At 36.4% G+C, this 21,492-nt stretch overlaps 1 protein-coding gene and 1 long non-coding RNA gene across 5 annotated transcripts in view; both read left to right on the forward strand.

Moving 5' to 3' along the window:
• The window catches only part of LOC147840776 (uncharacterized), a 1,215,461-nt gene that overhangs the window by 500,724 nt on the left and 693,245 nt on the right, over positions 1–21,492 (forward strand). The window lies entirely within an intron of this gene.
• abcb7 (ATP binding cassette subfamily B member 7) overlaps positions 1–21,492 on the forward strand; it is an 86,883-nt gene that overhangs the window by 32,149 nt on the left and 33,242 nt on the right. For all 3 annotated transcript variants that reach the window (XR_015506867.1, NM_001423974.2, XM_087280665.1), the window contains 3 exon segments: positions 9,788–10,056; positions 16,051–16,139; positions 16,237–16,324. Coding sequence is in view for 2 of the 3 variants with exons in the window: in NM_001423974.2 (NP_001410903.2) it covers positions 9,788–10,056; positions 16,051–16,139; positions 16,237–16,324 (446 nt within the window). In the remaining variant the exon portion in view is untranslated.

Genomic DNA, 21,492 nt, shown 5'->3' on the forward strand with positions numbered 1-21,492 from the left:
AATAAATAAAGTGTTAAAGGGCCATGAAACCCCCTCGTTTCAGCAGCGTGTTTTCACACCTCTACTTTGGAAAAAGTCAGAAAAGTGGGCGTGTCCAGCTCTGTTTAGGGGGGAGTGTCGGAGGAACTAAAGTGGGATGGTGTGGGAATGTCTATTTGGGCACGCGCGAGTTTCAGAGTCAAAATACACACACACACACACACACACAGGAGAAAGTGATGGTGTTTAACCTACATGGACAGCTGTAGTCGAATTATTTGCCAAATTATTAAATGTTGGACTTTAACTGCAGTTTGGCTCTTTCATTCAGGGAATTCATTCATGCCCCTCGCGACAAACAAGATATTTGATTCGAGGAACTGCTCTAAGCGTGTATTTTTCATGTAATGTTTGATACCGCACGGCGAATGAGAGAAAAAAAACCTCAGCATTTCCCGGAAACTTAGATGCACACGGCAAGTAGTGTCAGAAAGCCGCGTGTGTTATTCCGGTCACAAAATGCGGTAAAAACCCTACACGAGGGTAAAGTTTGGTTGTGGTGCTAACATGTTTACACTCGGTGCAATAGTTAACTTAGTTCAATACGAACAAACTGAATAAACAAAGAGCACTGGTCGCTCACTTACCAAATCTGTAGAGACAGGACAATCACCAGTAACTAGAGCCGCGTCTTTATTAAGAGGAGACTACAAGCGAATCCGGATCTCAGCGTTTGCAGACGAGAACATCTCTCAGGTAAACAATAACCCTCCTTAGACACAAGTTATTGTTGTCGAGCGTCGCGTACACTGTTAATCCACACGTGACTCCAGCTGCGCTCTCACAGAGAGAAAATGAAAACGAAACTTAACTGCAGCAAACTATAAAAGCAACACTTCACGCTTGTTTTGCCAATACAACGTGGTGTCTGTCGTGTAAACACTGTGACAGTAATGAATATTAATGAAGTTGCACAATAGAGCGCGCTGATTGGTTTGAACCAAGCCTTACTCGTGCATTAATGCATCACTCTGTAAGACGTAATAAGACTCACTCTGGCACAGACGTCCAGTCTGCACGCCGGAATACAACGCTATTATGTCATGACTGTGACGCAGCTTCAAAAAGTAGTTTCAAACCGGAAGTACGAATTTGCTTGAAATAACGCAAAAACAACCAATTTACACTTTTTAGTGAAATATAGGTGTCCTAATAGTGTTTTTAGCAGTGTGGGACACATATACGACTGTCAACAGCTCAAAAAATGTGTTTAAGTGTTTCGTGACCCTTTAAATAGACTTAAACGTAATAAAGTAGACTTTAACTTGACTCTTAAACTTGATGAAATAAAATGTTACAAAGTGTGTGCAGTGGTAAAGTGTAAACGCTAAACAATCACAGCAAACTTTAAGGTAGATTAACATCTGTAAGATGTAAATAATAATGATACAATAAACCTTAAACTCTTTAAACAAAACAAATTATGATAATCAAACCCAAGGAATCAACCATCATTTTTCAAATAAAACATTGCAAATTGTGACGTTGGATGACTACATCTATGTTAAAAAAAACTTTCAGATGCGGTGTTGATGGTTGGGATGCACAAGAAAAGAAACCAAAAAGCCACTCTAGCGACATCCTTGCATCCCTTTTTTATTTTTATTATAGAGGACCATCAACAGTTTTTTCTGAGTATGACAAACCATTGCTGCGGATACGATACAGGTTTTATTTATGGAGAAACATTAAAAAGCACTGCAGTGTTTGTGTGCTTTGTGTTTGTCTGAGGTGATTAGTCTACCATTATTAACGACATGTCTATATTCTATACAAAATGTTAAGCAGATTGATTACTTCTGCTTGCATGAATCGTGGTGCGCTTGCAGCATTCTGGAAAGCTTAGATGTGTTTCCAACTAGGTGTACGTGGAAAATGGGAGTATATCATTTGTGCTTCATTCCCTAATAGAGTGGAGGAACTATGACGTCACTTGACGTCAGCATAAAAGTGGTTCCCTCGTGAAAATCCCTATAGGATTTTCCCATAGGCTTTTCGAAGATTGCAAATAGTAAGCTCTGTGTTCAAACACAGTTCATTACACTTACACGTTTTGTCCAGACGGATAATCCTCACACGAAAATACAACTTGGAGCACTTTTAGATCTTAAATGCAAACGCAAGAGTTAAAAAGCTAACATTAGGCTACAAACGGACTACAGTGCCCTCTGGGCGCTCGTCTGTGACATCAGCCCCACCCAGCTACAGCCAACTTATCAAGCTTATTTTTAGAAATAATGTCCATGACAAAGAGTTAATCTCTCTGTATATTATATTATAATCCACGCTATATATTATAAACAAATAAATACGCAAAAAAACATAGACCTATGTGCCTTTTGGATAGTTTTTAGGTGGGAAATACATCTGTTTTGCTTTGCGGTTGTTCTAAAAGTTTTAAAACTGTGTGTATAAATCTGCCTATATAGTATTTTCATCAGACATATTTAAACAAGTGTATTGCTCGCGCACACAACCTGCTTACCAGGTTCCATCATGAAGGACACAGAGCAACATTCAATATTCCTTTTATGTCACAACGTACAGCGAAAAGCAGCCCATACAGTCACATCTGCTATATGTTTTATGGAGGAGTGTAAATATTGCTGTTATGACTGAGTAAAATGTGTTCAGATGAATAAAAAAGATGAACGTTATGATCACGTTAAAATGACAGTTAATATGTCTGTATTTTTACACATTTATTCACACATTTGCATTACTGAGGGCAGGAGAGAGACAGGCTACACTGGTGAACAGTATCTTCATAATATAGTTTAATTAAAATAAATGACCAACAAATGAGTCTGTCTCGACAGCCTTTACATGTGAAGGCATTATCTATACACAATCTGAATTCTTAATTAGAAAAACACAAAAAACTATAAAATACTATTCATGAAAATACCTAAATAACAGACAAATCCAAATGCCTAACGCAAGCGAGCTGCGCTCCAGACCAGATCAGCTCGATGACGTATAATGTCTCCGACACCACCTGTAGTCCCATTTAGCAACTTGATAGCAACTGTCTTTTTAAAGAACCATGGCCGAATTAAAAATTCAAAAGTGTGCTGTAACTGATGTTTTTTATGTCGTAGAACAAAACGTGAAAATATCTTGAATTTGTGTTAGCCACGGACCTTATTTAAGCGATTTTACTGAAACCCCAATTCAAAAAACCCATTGACTTTGGGACGAGGGAACCGGAAGTGCTAAAATGCTAACTCGCTTCCGGGTTTTTGCATACAAATTGACGTCATAGTTCCTCCACTCTATTGTGTACGCTAGCTGCGCGACTTGATTAGAAATAACCCTTAGCTTATTGCCATTAGCATGTGCTCAGTAGCCACATCTAATAAAACTATGTCGCTTCATACCGAAACTTCGTACCAAACTTTTTTTATTGTTATTGATAATAGTGTTCAGTCAATAAATGTCAATACCATTATCAGCCAACCCTACCATTCAGCCGTTCTCTAGCTGCGTGACTTGATTGTAAATAACCCTAAGCTTATTGGCATTCCTTCCAAGGCATGTGCTCAGCAGCCACATTTTAATACAACTATAGTGCTTCATACTGAAATTAAAAAAAAAAAACCAATACAAACTTTTTTAAATTGTTATTGGCAATAGTGTTCAGTCGATAAATACCAAAACTGTGTTATTATCACCCAGCCCTACTGTTCAGCCGTTTGGCAGGAGCACTTTTAGCTTAGCTTAGCTTAGCTTCAGATTAGACCATTAGCATGTCGCTCAAAAATGACCAAAAAAGTTTGAATGATTTTCTTATTTAAAGCTTGACTCTTCTGTAGATTCTGTGGTTATACATTATGCTCTAAGACTGATAGAAAAATGGCTATTTTCTTGGCTGATTTGGGTTGGAACCATTTTCTCATTCCAGCGTTATAATCCAGGTAATTTGTTGCTGTACCATGACAGCAGTAGGCTCAATGATACAATGCAGCACTTGGACACCTTAATGGGATAGTTCACCCAAAACTGAAAATTCTGTCATCATTTACTCACCTTTGTTTCAAACCTGTTTGACATACGTTCTTTTGTTTAACACACACACACACACACAAAAAAGATGTTTTAAGGAAGGTGGAAATCTGTAATCACTGACTTCAATAGTATTTGTTTAACCTACTTTGGAAGTCAATAATGGAAGTAGACCGAGTAAATAATGTTGTAAACTAGCATTTTTGGCTGAACTAAGTCTTTAAATTAAAGTGTTTTTTTTATTCTCCAAGTTTCCTCAATGTAGATACATGTTTTTTCCATACAACTTTTATGTTAACAACAGTTTTTTTAAATGCTCTGATCCTATTTAGTTGTATTCCTAGTGTATTTGCATAACACATTAGGCTGAAGGGTTAAATACTGAACGCCATATTTCATCAAGCTTATTCACAGGTATTTTCTACTCATGGTGGCAAGAGCATTTAGTGTCTAAGCCCGAAAAGGCACTAGGGAAGAGAAATGGAGAGCACTACAGGTTTATGAACATGACAAGCTTTTCCTGACTAATCCAGGCTTATTTATTGTCCTAATTCTCATAATTTATTCTACTCAGAGTTTGCTTTTATTGAAGATGTCATTGTGTAGTGTGTGCCGCTGAATGGAGTCCAAGTGCATGTTTAAATAAAAATAAATGAAGATAATGACTAATGGTAACTAACCACTTAGCAAGTCATTGTGTCTTAAAGGGAAAATTCACTGTCTTCCCATAACTGCATATTTTAATGAGAGCCATTAGGTCCTGTGCACACAGACCATTAAATGCTTCTCCGAGCTGCGGCTTGTGTGATTTGTGTGTGCTGCAAGGCAAAGATTATCTGTGCAGAATTTGTGTTGATTGATGGTGTATTAAGGCTCTATTCATGCTGTAGCTCAGTATTTGATGCATTAAGAGCGGTTTTGTATTCCACAAGCAAATAAACTTTTAATGGGATGCTCATTTCAATTTCACTTGCAACCTTTATCGATCTCAGTTCTGACGCTTTTATCATTTGTGGTCAGATGCAAGTTTAAGGGTCTTGCCACATATATATATATAATGCCCTTATAGACATGTAAAGACTGGTGATGCCCAAACTAGGTCCCGCGGACCAAAGTTAGCCCATGGTAACCTTTAATTTGGCCCACCATCCCATCTGAAAAGAGAGAGAGAATGATGGGGATATTTTCAACTCAAATTTAATAACCCTTTGTTTGTTTTATTGTTTAAATTTAAGTGGAATTAAATGTTTTAATTAAAAGCAGTATTTTAATCAGATTTTGTTTAAATGTACAGTTAAAGTCAGAATTGTGAGTACCCCTTTGATTTTTTTTCTTTTCTTTTTCCAATATTTCCCAAATGATGTTTAACAGAGCAAGGAAATTTTCACAGTCTGTCTAATAATGTTTGTTCTTCAGGAGAAAGTCTTAATTGTTTTATTTCAGCTAGAATGAAAGCAGTTTTTAATTTTTTAATAGCCATTTTAAGGTCAAAATTATTAGGCCCTTTAAGCTCTATATGTTTTTTCGATAGTCTACAGAACAAACCATCATTATACAATAGCGAAAATGCACTAGGGAACGGAAATGGAGAGCACTTCAGAGCACCAAGCACAAAAACAGCCAAACACAGGAAAAGTTTCTTTCCTCAGGCCATCTACCTCATGAACAGTTAAATATCCCTCAACTGTGCATTAAATATGTGCAATACTTTCTCATACGCACTTGTACACAGCACCTTAAATCAATATACAGTGCAATACTTTCTACATTTGCATTTGTACACAGCACCTTATAACCTGTATAGTTATAACAAATCTGTACATACAACTCAACATCCAGATTTCTGGACTAAATGCATCTCTGTTTAATGTTTATCATCTTTTCTTCCTCATATTTATTTTGTGTTGTCACTTGTTACTTTATGTACACTGGAAGCTTCTGCAGCCAAAACAAATTCCTTGTGTGTGTGAATCACACTTGGCAATAAAACTGATTCTGATTCTGATAACTTGCTCAATTACCCTAACCTGCGTAGTTAAACTAATTAACCTAGTTAAGCCTTTAAATAACACTAAGCTGTATAGAAGTGTCTTGAAAAAAAACTAGTAAAATATTATTTACTCTCATCATGTTGAAAAAAAAAAATTCTCTCCGTTAAACAGAAATTGAGGAAAAAAATAAAAAAGGGGGGCTGATAATTCTGACTTCAACTGTACATACTGTCACTTGATGGATAGAGGACAATGCAGAGACTTTGCAGAGCAAATCAAGTCAAATCAGTTTCTGCTTGACTAGTGTGTTTTAGCATTGAACTCTACTGTGTTATAAATGTGATTGTTTATGTTTTTATTCCTTTAAGTTGTCATTTAAAAAGTTATGCTGCGTTAGTTAATATGATTTGAAGTAGGTTTTCTATTTATTTTGAAGTATTATGAAATAAATAAGGAAATTACCCATGACAACTTCAATGTAATACAGTTTGGGATGTTTACTGCCTGTCAAAACTGTAACAAGTGGCAATTCAATCATAACCTAACGTTAAAACTGCTATCATAAGATTATTTATCAATTTGTGGACTTTTTGGGATTCTTTGGAAGCTATGGAAATGAAACGTATAAAGCAGGAATTACGTTAGGACCATTGTTATTGTTTTTCATCCCTCAGAATGGTCAGAATGGTTCTGTTTGGGGCAAGTTATGTAGGACTGACTCTGCTTTGATGAATCACTAACAGCTCGAAAGAGTGTAGCATATTGAAATGAAAACCTAAGGGATCTTAAAAACAGAAGTTATGCAAATTTTTGGGTTGCACTATTTTGTCAGTAAACTGTTTTGTAACCTGTAATATTAGTAATAGTATTATTAATAATATTAATAGTATAGTAATCAAGACAAGTAATGGAAAATTGTGTTCATAATCACATACGATTAAAGGCCACGATTTTTGGGTGATACACTGCGATTTTTGTTCATGTTTGGACAGTTCTTTGAATCGGGCCAAATATCAGCTTTGTCATGTAGTGTTTGTGCAGTGTAAAAGGGAAATTGAGAGGCGATTAACTTCTCCCAAACAGCAATCTGATGGTCAGATGATTTTTTAACATCAGCGAATCAGGCGTCATGATGGTGCAGTGGGTAGCACTAACGCCTCACAACAAGAAGGTCGCTGGTTTGAGCCTCAGCTGGGTCAGTTGTTATTTCTGTGTGGAGTTTGCATGTTATTCCCGTGTTTCTTGTGTTTCCTACGGGTCCTCCAGTTTCCCCCACAGTCCAAAGACTAGTGGTACAGTACATGTGAATTGAATAAGCTAAATTGGCCGTAGTGTATGTGTGTGAATGCAAGAGTGTATGGGTGTTTTCCAATGTTGGGTTGTGGCTGGAAGGGCATCAGCTGCATGAAACATGCTGGATAAGTTGGCGGTTCATTCTGCTGTGGCGACCCCTGATTAATAAAAGGCAGAAAAGAAAATGAATGTGGATCAGTTGGATTAGAGCTATGAGCCGAGTGTTTGTGTCCTCATATACACACACACACACACACACACACACACACACCTTCAAGTTCACAGGGGTGCAGTGATGTGATATTAAAGGATATATTCCAGAATGCATACAAGCAAAAAAAAATAAAAAAGTGTTTGATGTTCTGTTTAAATATTTATGAGATACAGATCTGATTAGAAAAAAACGGCAACACTTTATAATAACTAACCACTATAAATCATTTATTAAGCATTAGCATCTAGTGAATTCATTATCTGTTAATCATTAACTCCACATTAATAAACGTTAGTAAGCAGTTTATAACTGCAGCTACAAATGCTCTATTCTTGACTTACAAACATATTTAAAATGTGCTTAATAATTGTATTTTCATACTTTGAAAATGATTTATTTTTCATTACTAAATTAAGTGTCGCATAATTTACAAACCGTTTGTATTTAAGAATAGTTAAGGGTTTTTAGGATCATTCAGAAATAATTAATAAACTAATGAAATCAACATTTATTTGTCTAATTATTCAGGCATATATTAATGGTTACTATGTATGTTAATAGATTCTTTATCAACTCAACTTGATCTAGTTTTGTGACCTAATCTAAAGTGAGGACTATTTATGCTTTATAAATCCCTTATAAATGACAAATAAAGGCTCAGTTAAACTCTAAACAGGAAAAATGACATTATTCATTCCTTTTCATTTAAAGATACACACATGAAACTACTTCAAATGAAAAATAAATCTTTGCAACCTTACCTAAAATAAAATCACTCTAGAGGTTAAACATTGCATCTTATTATATTGTTAAATTATTATATTGTTTTTGTTGTTTTATGTCGTATTTTGACAATCCTGTTATTTGGTAATGTTTAACCTTTACAGTAATTTCACTTTTTAGAAAAGATTGCAAAGATTATTGTTCATTTGATTAGGATTTATAAAGCATAAATAGTCCTCACTTTAGATTGGGTCACAAAACTGTATGAAGTTGAGTTAATAAAGCATTTATTGACATATTAGTTAACTATTAGTATATGCCTGAATAATAAGACATATAAATATTGATTTCAATAGTTCATTAATCATTTACAAACTCATTCTTAATCATCCTAAAAACCCTCAACTACTCTTAAATACAAATAGTTTTTAAATAATGCGATACTTAATTTAGTAATGAAAAATAAATTATTAACTAAGTATGAAAATACAATTATTAAGCACATTAAATAGGTGCTAATAAGTCAAGAATACAGAATTTGTAGCTTCAGTTATAAACTGCTTACTAACGTTTATTAATGTAGAGTTAACGGTTAACAAATAATAAATTCACTAGATGCTAATGCTTAAGAAATGATTCATAGTGTGTAGTTATTATAAAGTGTTACCGTGGCTTAAATACACCATATTCTGGTTTACATGCCACCTTTAAACAAAAAAAAAAAGTGTGATGTGAGGATTTCACAAGTAGCTACTTAAGGGCTAAAATGTGCTGTCCGCCTATGTGGTCACTTAAGCCCTAGGATGTTAAGAACAAACTCATGTGCATATGCATGTATTGTGAATTAGGTTGAATGTTTTGCGAGAAGTTCAAGTATGTCTATAAATATGGTAAAACTTGTGTTATCATTAGTCAATAAGACTCAATGTTTCTTATGATGTCTAGAACATTTCCTCTACAGCAAAGTGATTCAAACCGCTATCATGAAGTTAAAATGAGCTTTGCTCTTGCCTCAGATATACTCAAAGTGTATCAGCTTTTAAGGCTCTTGTTACCTTAATGATGTTTATGTTGTAAAGTTGCAGTCCAGCAGGGCATACATACTTCTTGGGTCAGACAGAGTTTAAACTGCATCAAGGTATGATGGGAAGTTGGCTGGTTTGACGAGCTTTAGGTAAAGATGAAAAACTCACAGCACACTGTTGTCATGCAGTCGAGTGTGTGTTTCCAACCTCTGACTAAAAATATTCCCTGCAGCTTATTATTATTTATACAAACGCACATGCTAATAATATGCAGTGTGCTACATTAGGCTCTTCCTTTTATCATTGCCAAGGGAATGAAAGTGCAACAGCAACTGCCTCCAATAATTCGTAATATATTGGTCATTTTCTTTGCCATGCACAATGTTTTTTGCTTTTTCTCCAGCATCTATGTAATTGAGTGGCACACACTTTATCTCATCTTTGTTTTCTCTCATTTTAAGTGTTTGTTCTGCTCTTCATTGACTGTTTTTTTTTAGATGGTGTTTCCCGCACTGGATCGGCTCTCTTTAATGAACTCAGAAATGCCGTGTTTGGAAAAGTGGCACAGAGCTCCATCAGGAGGATAGCCAAGAATGTGTTTCTCCATCTTCATAACCTGGATCTGGGCTTCCACCTGAGCAGGCAGACAGGAGCGCTGTCCAAAGCAATCGACCGCGGCACTCGAGGAATCAGCTTTGTGCTCAGCGCACTGGTCTTTAACCTGGGGCCAACTCTTTTTGAAATGATGCTTGTCAGTGGCATATTGGTAAGTTCCTATGGAATCCTCATAATTTTCGCAAGTTTATAAAGCCACTACTTTACCATAAAGCCATGGTCACGATGCACATTTCGCCCCATAGACTTCCATTAATAAGCATGCAAATGCAAAAGACTGGAAATGCAAGCTTGGTAAACTTGGAACTTGCGGAATCGAATCACGTAATTGTGAAAGACCAATAGAAGATCAAAACAACCTCTCAATAGAGAAATTTTAAATATGGAGCAATCACTCGCTCTGTCAGTGTCTAATCATCTTGCTTTATCCTGACATTTCGCAGCGCTCTACGACAGAATTTCGCATGCTCTAACTCTAGTGTGGCCACGACTTAGGCCTAACCCCTTAAAGAGATAGTTCTCCCAAAAATAAAAGCTTCCTGTTTTACTCATCACATTTACTCATCAATTTACTCAATCACAGGTCATCCAAGACGTATGTGACCTTTTGTCTTAATTAGAACATTAAAGAAGATTTTAAGCTGGTTCCTTTGTGATTCAGTAATATATAATGGTAATATACACTCACTGGTCACTTTATTAGGTACACCTGTCCAACCACTCGTTAACAGAAATTTCTAATCAGCCAATTACATGGCAGCAACTCATTGCATTTAAGCGTGTCGACATGGTCAAGATGATTGGCAGTTATGTTGGCGCAAATGCCTTGTTGATGTCAGAGGAGAATGGCCAGACTGGTTGGAGCTGATAGAAAGGCAACAGTGATTCAAACAACCACTTGTTACGACCGAGGTATGCAGAAGAGCATCTCTGAAACGCACAACATGTCCAACCTTGAGGCGGATGGGCTACAGCATTAGAAGACCACACTGGGTGTCACTCCTGTCAGCTAAGAACAGGAAACCGAGGCCACAATTTGCACAGGCTCACCAAAATTAGCCAATAGAAGATTGGAATAATGTTGTCTGGTCTTATGAGTCTCGATTTCTCCTGTGACATAAAGATGGTAGGGTCAGAATTTGAGGTCAACAACATGACAGCATGGATCCATCCTGCCTTGTATCAACAGTTCAGGCTGGTGGTGGTGGGGTAATGGTGTGGGGGATGTTGCTGACCATGTCCATCCCTTTATGACATCAGTGTGGGCATCTTCTGATGGCTACTTCCAGCAGGATAACTTCCATGTCATAAAGCACAAATCCCCTCAGACTGGTTTCTTGAACATGAAAATGAGTTCACTGTATTCAAATGGCCTCCACAGTCACCAGAGCTCAATCTAAAAGAGCACTCTTGGGGTGTGGTGATTTGAATCATAGATGTGCAGCTGAGAAATCTGCAGCAACTACTTGATCCTATTATGTCAATATTGACAAAAATCTCTGAGGAATATTTCCTTTGCCTTCTGTTTACTACTAGTTATTGCACAAAATAAAAACTGATCAGCATACTTACTGAAAGGTTTTATTATTTTAATTTCAAATCAATAAATCTTTTTGGCTTATTGAAAATAAAGAATTAAATTTTTACATTGTATTTGTTAAGTGGTACATGGACTTAATGTAATAAAAACAACAGTACCATGTTCTAACACCGAACCAAACCTTTTCCCTGCGTTATCTATTATAAGTAAATGTTAATTAATATCAGGATTGTCTTGAGGCACAAGGTTGGAAAAGGTTGCAGAAAATTTTCTGTTGCTCTGAAAGTTCCAATTAGCACAGTGGCCTCCCTCATCCATAAGTGGAAGATGTTTGGAACCACCAGGACTCTTGGACGCTGGCCGGCCATCTAAGCTGAGTGATCAGTGGTGAAGAGCCTTAGTCAGGGAGGCAATCAGTAACCACTCTGGTCTGATGAATTTAAAACTGAACTCTTTGGAGTGAATGCCAGGCGTTACGTTTGGAAAAATCCAGGCACCGCTCATTACCAGGCTAATACATCCTTACAGTGAAGCATGGTGGTGGCTTCCATCATGCTGAGGGGATGTTTTTCAGCAGTTGGAACTGTAAGACTAGTCAGGAGGGAAAGATGAATGCAGCAATGTACAGAGACATCCTGAATGAAAACCTGCTTCAGAGTGCTCTTGACCTCAGACTGGGGCGACGATTCATCTTCCAGCAGGACATATCAATGAAGTGGCTTCACAACTACTCTGAATGTCCTTGAGTGGCCCAGCCAGAACCCAGACCTAAATCCTATTAAACATTTCTGGAAAAATCTGAAAATGGCTGTACACTGTCGCTTCCCATCCAACCTGTTAGAGCTTGAGAGGTACTGAGAAGAGGAATGGGCAAAAATTCCAAAAAAGACAGGTGTGCCGAGCTTGTGGCATCATATTCAAAAAGACTTGAGGCTGTAATTGCTGCCCAAGGTGCATCAACACAGTATTGAGCAAAGGCTGTGAATACTGTATGTGATTTTTCACTTTTTTTTTAATTTTATTTTTTTATAAATTTGCAGCAATTTCAAAAAAATCTTTTTTTCACATTGTCATTATGGAATACTGTGTGTAGAATTTTGAGGAAATAAATTAATTTAATCCATTTTGGAATAAGGCTGTAACATAACATATAACAAGCGCTATGAATACTTTCCAGATGCACTGTAATGTAGGTAATTAGTCCAATTTTCAGTTAAGCTAATTTGCTATGTAGTCAGCATTTTTCAGCAGTTTGAATCGATTTGACACATTTGATTTTGAAGCAGTTAGTCTTGAGTCTTTAAAGTTGTGTTGTTGTTTTTGCTGGAGATAATCAGCAGGACATGCATTCGCTGCCTGTGCACTGTGTGACATTAAACTCTTTGAATCTGAGTTTGTGTTAACAAGCACCCTGTTAGTAGAACCATAGCAACATACGCTAAGATAAAGTCAAATACAGATTTTTATGGTGATTTGGAGCTCATGTCCTTATTTTTAATGGATAGTCATGTACCGAATTGGGTAATGTCTGGAAATAACTGTTGTTTTTGTTAATGTTCAGCAGACTGTGTATGCAAAATGCTAAATATATAGAATAAAAAGACATAGTATTATGATGCTCCCGAGTGCAACACTTCATTAAACCTCTTACTAGTGCTTGCTTTAAGGAACTGCAAATCTCCTAAAGTCATATGGTTGCTTAGTGTAAACAAAGGAAACTTTATTTATTTATGGAAATCTTCCCTTTCAATTCATTGTTTACTGGAGGGAAGAACATACACGGATATAAACAACTTTTCTCAAACATTTAGTCTTCAGTTTTTTAACTATTAATTTATTTTAAAACAAGCACTTCCAAACTGCAGCTCATGTAAACAGACAGTTTATATTTTATGGAATATTACTGTTTTTATAAAACATTATTTATACATGCACGTTTTTAAAAATGTGGCCTTTATCATCTTAAATCAAACCCCATCATACATGTTTTTATAGTTGGTATTTTGCTCATATACGCGTCACACTAAAAACCCTAATAAGTTGACTGAACTAAATTTATATATATATATATATATATATATATATATATATATATATATATATATATATATATATATATATATATATATATATTAGGAATGTAACGGTATCAGAATTTCACGGTACGGTAATACCTCGGTATGAATGTCACGGTACGGTATTTATTGAATCATTTACAGGAAAAAACAACACTTATGAAAATACTCCAAAAAAGTGCCAAAAGTGTCAATGACATACAAATTAGCCATCTATCTGTAAGCTTTGAAACAGGAACTTCAATTTGAATAACAAAAAAATATTAAACCATGTAAAAAAAATAAAGTTTTTAATTTAGTATTGTTGAAAACTCATCACATTCAACATTTAATCACTCACTCACTTAGATAGAGATTTGTTTAAAGGAAAATTACCATATAAATATATTCTGGTAAAAGCTGGTATCTCTGGGTATTTACAATGTCCCCTGCAACAGAAAAAAAACCCTCTCATTTGGAACTGAGGTTTCTGGGACAAGAGAGATATGACTTGGCCCAGGTTGACAGCAGTGGGTAACGTTGTGCATTGTCTTTCCCCCACTTGAGAGGACAAACCATGAGTAAGATAGCGATCTCATGTCTGCATCAATCTGAACAGTGTGCTGACAACACCGCTATTCAGTACGCGCGTGACAACACAGCTGATAAGAACTCGCGCGACAACACCACTATTCAGTACGCGCGCGACAACACCCGCTTTAGAGTTTTACAGCTCTTTTTCATCCCCGCTTCTAGCAGCACACTCCATTTCCGCATTACTGGATCTGTAGCGACAACAGACCGCAAGTGATGATGGTCAAGCATGGGCTGATGGGAATTGTAGTTTTCGCTACCTCCCGTTCGCTTCATTCGCCTGAGCAAATTTTCTATAGACCTATAGTTTTACCGAGTCATGCGACTTCGGTAATATCGAAAAAAATTAATATTGCGGTATGACGGTATTTACAATACCGTTACATCCCTAATATATATATATATATATATATATATATATGCGCGTGTGTGTGTAATAACATACTATGATAAATGTTTAAATAAATTTTAAACAAAAAATAAGTAGCATTTAATTCACATCATGATGAATAATTATTCCTGAAGCCTTTTTTTTTTCTTATTTAAAAAAAGATCTTGCACTCAAAAGGTTGAACTTATTAGAATTTTACAGTGAAGACTACATTTGTGAAAATGACTTATTTTTTTCAAAGGATTAATTGTGATTTTGAGCTCACTACACTTGAAACCTTCAGGTTATACATTTTCTTGTTACATAAGTTAAATCAACTCAGATTTTTAAGTGATAAATCCAACATGCTAAATTTTAAGCTGTGTTCAGTCAACTTTACTTAATTGTTTAAACAAAGACAACATTAGGGTTTACAGTGCATGATTATGAAGGAAAATGTTAATTATTTTCATGTTTCAGAATATGCACTCTTGAGATACTCTTGTATTGGGAATAGTGTGGCCTGAAATTCACGTGTGCATTATTTAAAAAAAAAAAGCACATCTGAATTGATGAAAAGGCATCTAGACTACCTGACAGAAGTCGTGTTGTCGAACTCAGTTGTACGAGCAACAAATAATAACTTGATTTCTAGTTGATCATTTGGAGAATTGGCAAAAGTTTTTTTTTTGATGAATCATTTGTTGAACTGCATCCCAATCATCACAAATACTGCACAAGACCTTTTGGAACCAGCATGGACCCATAATTCTTACAGAAATCAGTCAAATTAGGTGAAGGAAAAATCATGGTTTGGGGTTACATTCTGTATGAGGCATGCAAGAGGTCTACAGAGTGGATGGCAACATCAACAGCCTGAGGTATCACATTTGTGTTGCCCATTGCATTACAAACCACACGAAAGGGCACATTCTTCAGCAGGATAGCGCTCCTTTTCATACTTTAGCCTCCACATCAAAATTCCTGAAAGCAAAAAAGGTCATGGTGCTTCAGGATGGGCCAGCCCAGTCACCAGATTAAACATTATTGAGCATGTTTGGGGTAAGATAAAGGAGTATGCATTGAAGATGAATCCAAATAATCTTAAACTTTGGGAGTCTTGCAAGAATGCTTTCTTTGCCATTCTAAATGACTTTATTAATATTATTTGAGTTTTTTTAGTCATTGCAGAATACTATGGATGCAGTCCTCCAAGCTCATGGGAGTCATACACAATATTAATTGTTATAATATCTAATTCTTTTTCAACTGCAGCATGACTTTATATTCTATACTGTACATTATTTCTGTTTAAGTGACAAGACTTTGTTTAAGCAAAGTCAGACATTACTATTCTATTTAAAAAATGAAAATCAAGGCATGATCATATTTTATTTTGGTAAAATAAGTGTAATCTGCCTTTCGTATACACTTCTGATGCCAAATGATAAACTAGAAGTCAAGTTATTATTTGTTATTTCTAAAACCTGGATAGACGACAAGACTTTTATCTGGTAGTCTACAGTATAAGAAGACATGTCACTTTGTCAGTAATCAACAGCTGTTCTGCTTTTTTTTTCTTTGCAGTATTATAAATGTGGAGGTCACTTTGCTCTGGTCACTCTAGGAACTCTTTCGGCATACACTGCCTTCACAGTCGCTGTTACACAATGGAGGTACTACATGTGTCTCTCAAATAGCAGTCATTTTTGTAACAATGAATGCATTTTGTTCTGTGCTGTATAACAGTAACCCATCTGTGTTTTCGATCAGGACGCAGTTCAGGATTGAGATGAATAAGGCTGATAACGAGGCGGGAAACGCTGCTATCGATTCTCTCCTCAATTATGAAACTGTCAAGGTGAGTAACGCAATAAACTCCATTGCCATTGTCATAACTTTATTGACTCGAGACATACTCTCCATTGTTTTTGATTGTTTTCTTGCAGCAGTATAAACATTTTGGTATCATTTATTTAAAGTCATTCCATAAGTAGAAGCTCAAAAGTGTGCTTGCTTAAAGGTGCTGTATGTTGTATGTAAAACTCTTCTAAAGCATAAAAATATCTTAATATGTTTGCAGATATTTAAGAAACATGCCAAGTTATCATTCTTGTTTATCTGAAAAACAATGCTGAAGTCAGATATTCTACTTTGAAAATGTGTTTTCTGTGCGGGGACGGGTGTCTTTGTTTTGGTCGGTCATTTTAACCTGCCCAATGCCTGTTTAGCCAATTATATTTCAGCACCCCAGGTTGCCTTGGTGGAAAATTATGTATTTCATTCATTCATTCATTCATTCAGAATAGCTCTGAAAGCATGCGTCCGTGACCAAAATGCAACCTCCGGTGGACAGTATACTATATAAATCCAAAATGAGACCGATTCAGTTCAACATAAGGTTATTAATTAGCAAATTATATAAATATTACAAATGTAAACCTTAGGTGAGCAGGTTACATTGTAACCCCGTGTCTTAACAACATTCTTCGTGACAAGACACCCAGTGATAAGCAATTTGGTTGTTTGCACAGATGAAATGCGACAGAAATTTAAATAAAGCCGTTCAGAACCACAGAATATGCACTCACTTGTGAAATTGTAAGGTTTATAATCTATTTAATACATATTAACCATCTCTAACATTATTAAATGTGCATGCTGAATCACTCATACCTGTTTAGTTCTTAAGTTTATATTTAAACTGTTTATCTTTAAGATCTGTGGTGAACTATCTGCTCCTGCTTTCAGTATATGGCAGTAAAAGTCATGTAAAATGGCTTTCAAACTCACATTATTAGCATTAACACTGAATAAAGCACATGTAGATTACCTGAGGTGGTCATTGTCATAGTTTTCTTTCGTTCATCTGTGAGAAATGGAAGCTGTTTCTAATATATCAATTTGAGGTGTTGGTTTGAACAAAAACTCATTTTAATATAATAATGGAAAATATGGAAACACACCAGATTCCGAATCAAACATCTAGGTGTGAAAGCATCCTCAGACTCTCTCATACACACATGCATGCACACAAGAAGATGTATTTACAGTTGTATTTTGTTGGTTTAACGTCTGAATCAGAGGCTGGAGCTAATATCAACATTTGACTAAAAGGATGAGTTTATAAAGCTAATTAACATCCTTTTAGCTACTTAACTTTTAACAAATTTCACAGTATACACGTTAAACTAACAACATGTACATTTAAACAGACAGTATGCCTTTTAAGAATGGCATTCATCAAAATTATAATCCATATGTATTTATGTATACTCTGTGATTATGCATGGTTGAGATACTTTACCTTTAGTAACTGCTCCTTTACACCTTAAAACCTGTCCCATTTTCAAAAAAAAAAAAGAGTCCCGTATACAAAGTTACAACCTAAGATAAGAAATAAAGTAAAAAATGATTATTGTTGTAATCTCATTCTCACAATTGGTCAGTTTTTTACTAGATTTTTATGGTGCTTTCACACCTATGAATCGGTTCAGTTGTTCCGAAACAGATTAAAATTGTTTCAATGTTGCTCTTTGTTCTTAGTGCAGTTCGCTTTCACATGGCAAAGTTTCTAAACGGACCAAAAGAGCTCAAACATGTCATGTGCAAGAAACTTTCCTCACATTGGTCAGTTTCACAGTTTATTTTGCAGAGTCCCGCTCTGCTGTCAGGGGGGTGGTAGTGGTTTGGTGGTGTTTGACAGGGTGCGCGCGACGTGTCTGAAGAGCAAGGACGGATGCGGTGGTGAGGGGTGAGAAGGGTGCGCGACGTATTTGATTCATTTATTCATGCATTCAAGCGACCTTGGAGCGATTTGTTTTGGTGCAGATCCGAGCGCGGTTGGTTGTTTCACATATGCCAAACGAACCGCGCTAACTGGGCAAACGAGACCGGTTCCAAAACAAAAGTCTAGGTGTGAAAGCATGGAAGCATAGGATTTACATAAGAACAAGGAAACAACAAATTCCATGTCAGTTCCATGTTCTGTGCTCTTATTATTCAGCTGTGCCTTATGTCCTGATTTGTATTTTATGGCACCTTTAAATATATCAGTTATGTAATAAATTCTTCTGTACATAAAAGTAGCTCTAGAATGTAGCATTTTGTCACGTTATATAATTCTTTGCATATTTAATATGTTGGAACTTTACATTGCAACTTAGGGCCCGTTTCTACTGAGTGGTACGGAACAGTTCGGTTTGGTACGCTATTATGGCCGTTTCCACTGTCAAAAGGCGTACCGAACCGTACCGTACCATACCACTTTTTCGGCTCCCTTTTGAAAGGGTACCAAACAAGAGAAAGGGTACCAAAAGGTGGAGCTAGACGCGCAGCAGAACGCTGTTGGTTTACAGAGATGCGACATTCGCTTGCGCAACAAGCCAGAATGAAAACATATAATATATATATATATAATAACGAGCCATGTTCGATCCGGGCTCAAACAAACCTTGTCGTCGTCTTGAAGAACAGCCACAAAGCCATGGAGTACCCTACCCTTGGTAGTGGAAATGCAAGCCTGATGAAGGTGAACCGTACCGTACTATACCAGTCAGTGCAAATGAGCCATTAATGTCAATTTCTACTGTTTGTCAGTTTGACAAATTAGAGTTAACAGGACAATCAATTTTGTGCCCTTTCTATCATAAATGTGCAATGGCTCTACTACTCAATGCACTTTTACAGACTGTTCGTATGTATTATAATTCCTAATAAGCTAATATGCTCGGTTTGTGATTCTAACATTAGATCTTCTGCCCTTCAGCTCAGCCTGTTTAGTGTTATTGTGGAGAGCTGATACATTCTGTCACCAGCTTTGTTTCCTGTCTCTGGTGTCAATGCATGTGGATTTAGTATCATTTAAAGCCAGTGTGCATGCATAATGAGATCTACTCCCACTCAAAATCCGTTACACTAGCACATATAGCACATATCTGTCTGTTCTCCTATAAACACGCTTGTCTGTAAAGCGGCCCCACTCATGAAGCAATTCTCCAAACATTTCACTTCCTCTGATAATTGGCACAAGAGTCTTTGCTGAGTTTGATGAGCTGTAATGGAATGTTCTGAATGTCATGACCGTCTAGAAGAGCTGTCTGTTATGTGTTAATAACGGTGCAGAGATTACCCTGTTACTAATAAGATGCACCATCTTTCTGCTTGGTGCAACAGTACCAGCTTCTTATGTTCATTATTGTTTTTATGAAAATCGAATGTTGCTTCTTCAAGCTATGTACAATAATGTTTTATTGTACCTGTATTAGGGTTTTGAATAAATTATTTAGGTGAAGCTTATGTAGAAAAGATGTAACGATGCTGCACCAAATGGCTGTATGTTAAAGGTGCAGAATGTAAGTTTGACATCCAGTGGTTGAACTAGGTATTGCACGCCTGGTTCAAAACACACGCAAGTACACGTTGCCAGATAGATGACATCAGCAGAAGTGTGCCAATTTATCAAGCCTAAAGGCTGATTTAAGGCCAATTTAAGCCATGTTTTAAATAAAAGCAAAGGCATGTGATCGAAGAGATATTTTTCATATTAAAAGGAGTTTTTGTTCTAACCAACACCTAAATTGTATATTTTAGAAATGGCTTCTATTAACTGAGAATGTTTACCTCAGTTACACATAAGAGCTTTATTCACTGTTAAATAGGGATGTCAAAATTAATTGTTTCTTCAGTGCACAGTAATGCACATGCGTATTGGTTCAGTAATAATCATAACCGGTTATTATGTAGTGATGTCATTTATCTCATATGCGCTATATCGCCATAGCTTACTATGGTAAGGGAGGCGAGCACGAGTATTAACAACTCTCCCAAGTAGGGATGCATGATATATCGGAGGCCATATCATTATCCGCAGTTAAGTGCTATTTTTAAGATTATCGTTATCGATCCGATGTCTAAATTTGCCCGATATCTTAGCCGATAAATTACTGTACGTAATTGTACACACCTGCGTGCGGTGCACGCGTGGGCGGAACATGTTTAGACTTGTTCATGGAGCTCTCCTCACACTGATTATTCCTTCAAAGTCCATTTTTTCTTCATGTGGCGTTGCTGTGCGTTAATAACTCAGTAAGTAACCATTATCCTTATCATTGTACATATGTTTGATTGAGTGCCATTGTGTATTTTGCTTCAAATCGCCTCAGGAAAAAATATTACATATGTAAACCTTTCCTGCTCTGTCTCTTTGTTGTGTTAGAGATAGCAGGGAGATTTACTTGTTATTCCAGGGCCGAATAATATTAGTTTCAGGGTGAACTCTTTTAGTTGCAGCCTGTGAATGAACGAGGACCCGTGTGACTTGGTCTCATTGCGAAAAAAGCGATTTTCTTTTCTGTCTCTCCCTCTTCACTACACACACATACACACACACCAAACTGACCTGCACACGTGACTTCCTAAACAACAACTTTACGGAAGGTTTTTAATCTAATGTAATTTATTGTTATCAATGCGTTGCTTCCCATGTGTTGTTGATGTAAGATTGTATTCAGTTTGATCGGAATATTCATATTGATTATAACGAGCGTGCGTGAGAGCTTTCATCGCGCGCGTGCACACACACATAGATCTGACAGCCTTGAGCCTTCACAGATCGACAACAGGGGAGAGCCTAGGTGCATGGTCACTGAATCCAGCATACGGGCCACACATTCTGTCTTTATTTTCTGCTCTCTGATTGTCATGAAGTCACAGAACACAGAAGCGTTGATGCTACATGTTTTCAAAAGAATCTAAAATGCCAAATACGATGAATTTATGTAGCATTTTCTAAAATAATACATTCTGTATCTAGCTTTTCACTTGTACAGTGGCTCAGAGCTGTCAAAACCTCATTAAAAAAGGCTTTTTCGGACATGACATATTTGTACATGTGTGCATTACTGTAAGCCGTTTTATTCAAGAACATTTGAGCCGGTTTTAAACCTTAGCTCTTTCATTTTCATTTTGTTTAAAATATATTTTACTTGCTTGTTGATTAAATCCCATTTTGTTATTTAACTATTTTAA

This window comes from Danio rerio, chromosome 14, assembly GCF_052040795.2.
Source record: "Danio rerio strain M-AB ecotype USA chromosome 14, GRCz13ab, whole genome shotgun sequence".
Taxonomy (NCBI): Eukaryota; Metazoa; Chordata; class Actinopteri; order Cypriniformes; family Danionidae; genus Danio; species Danio rerio.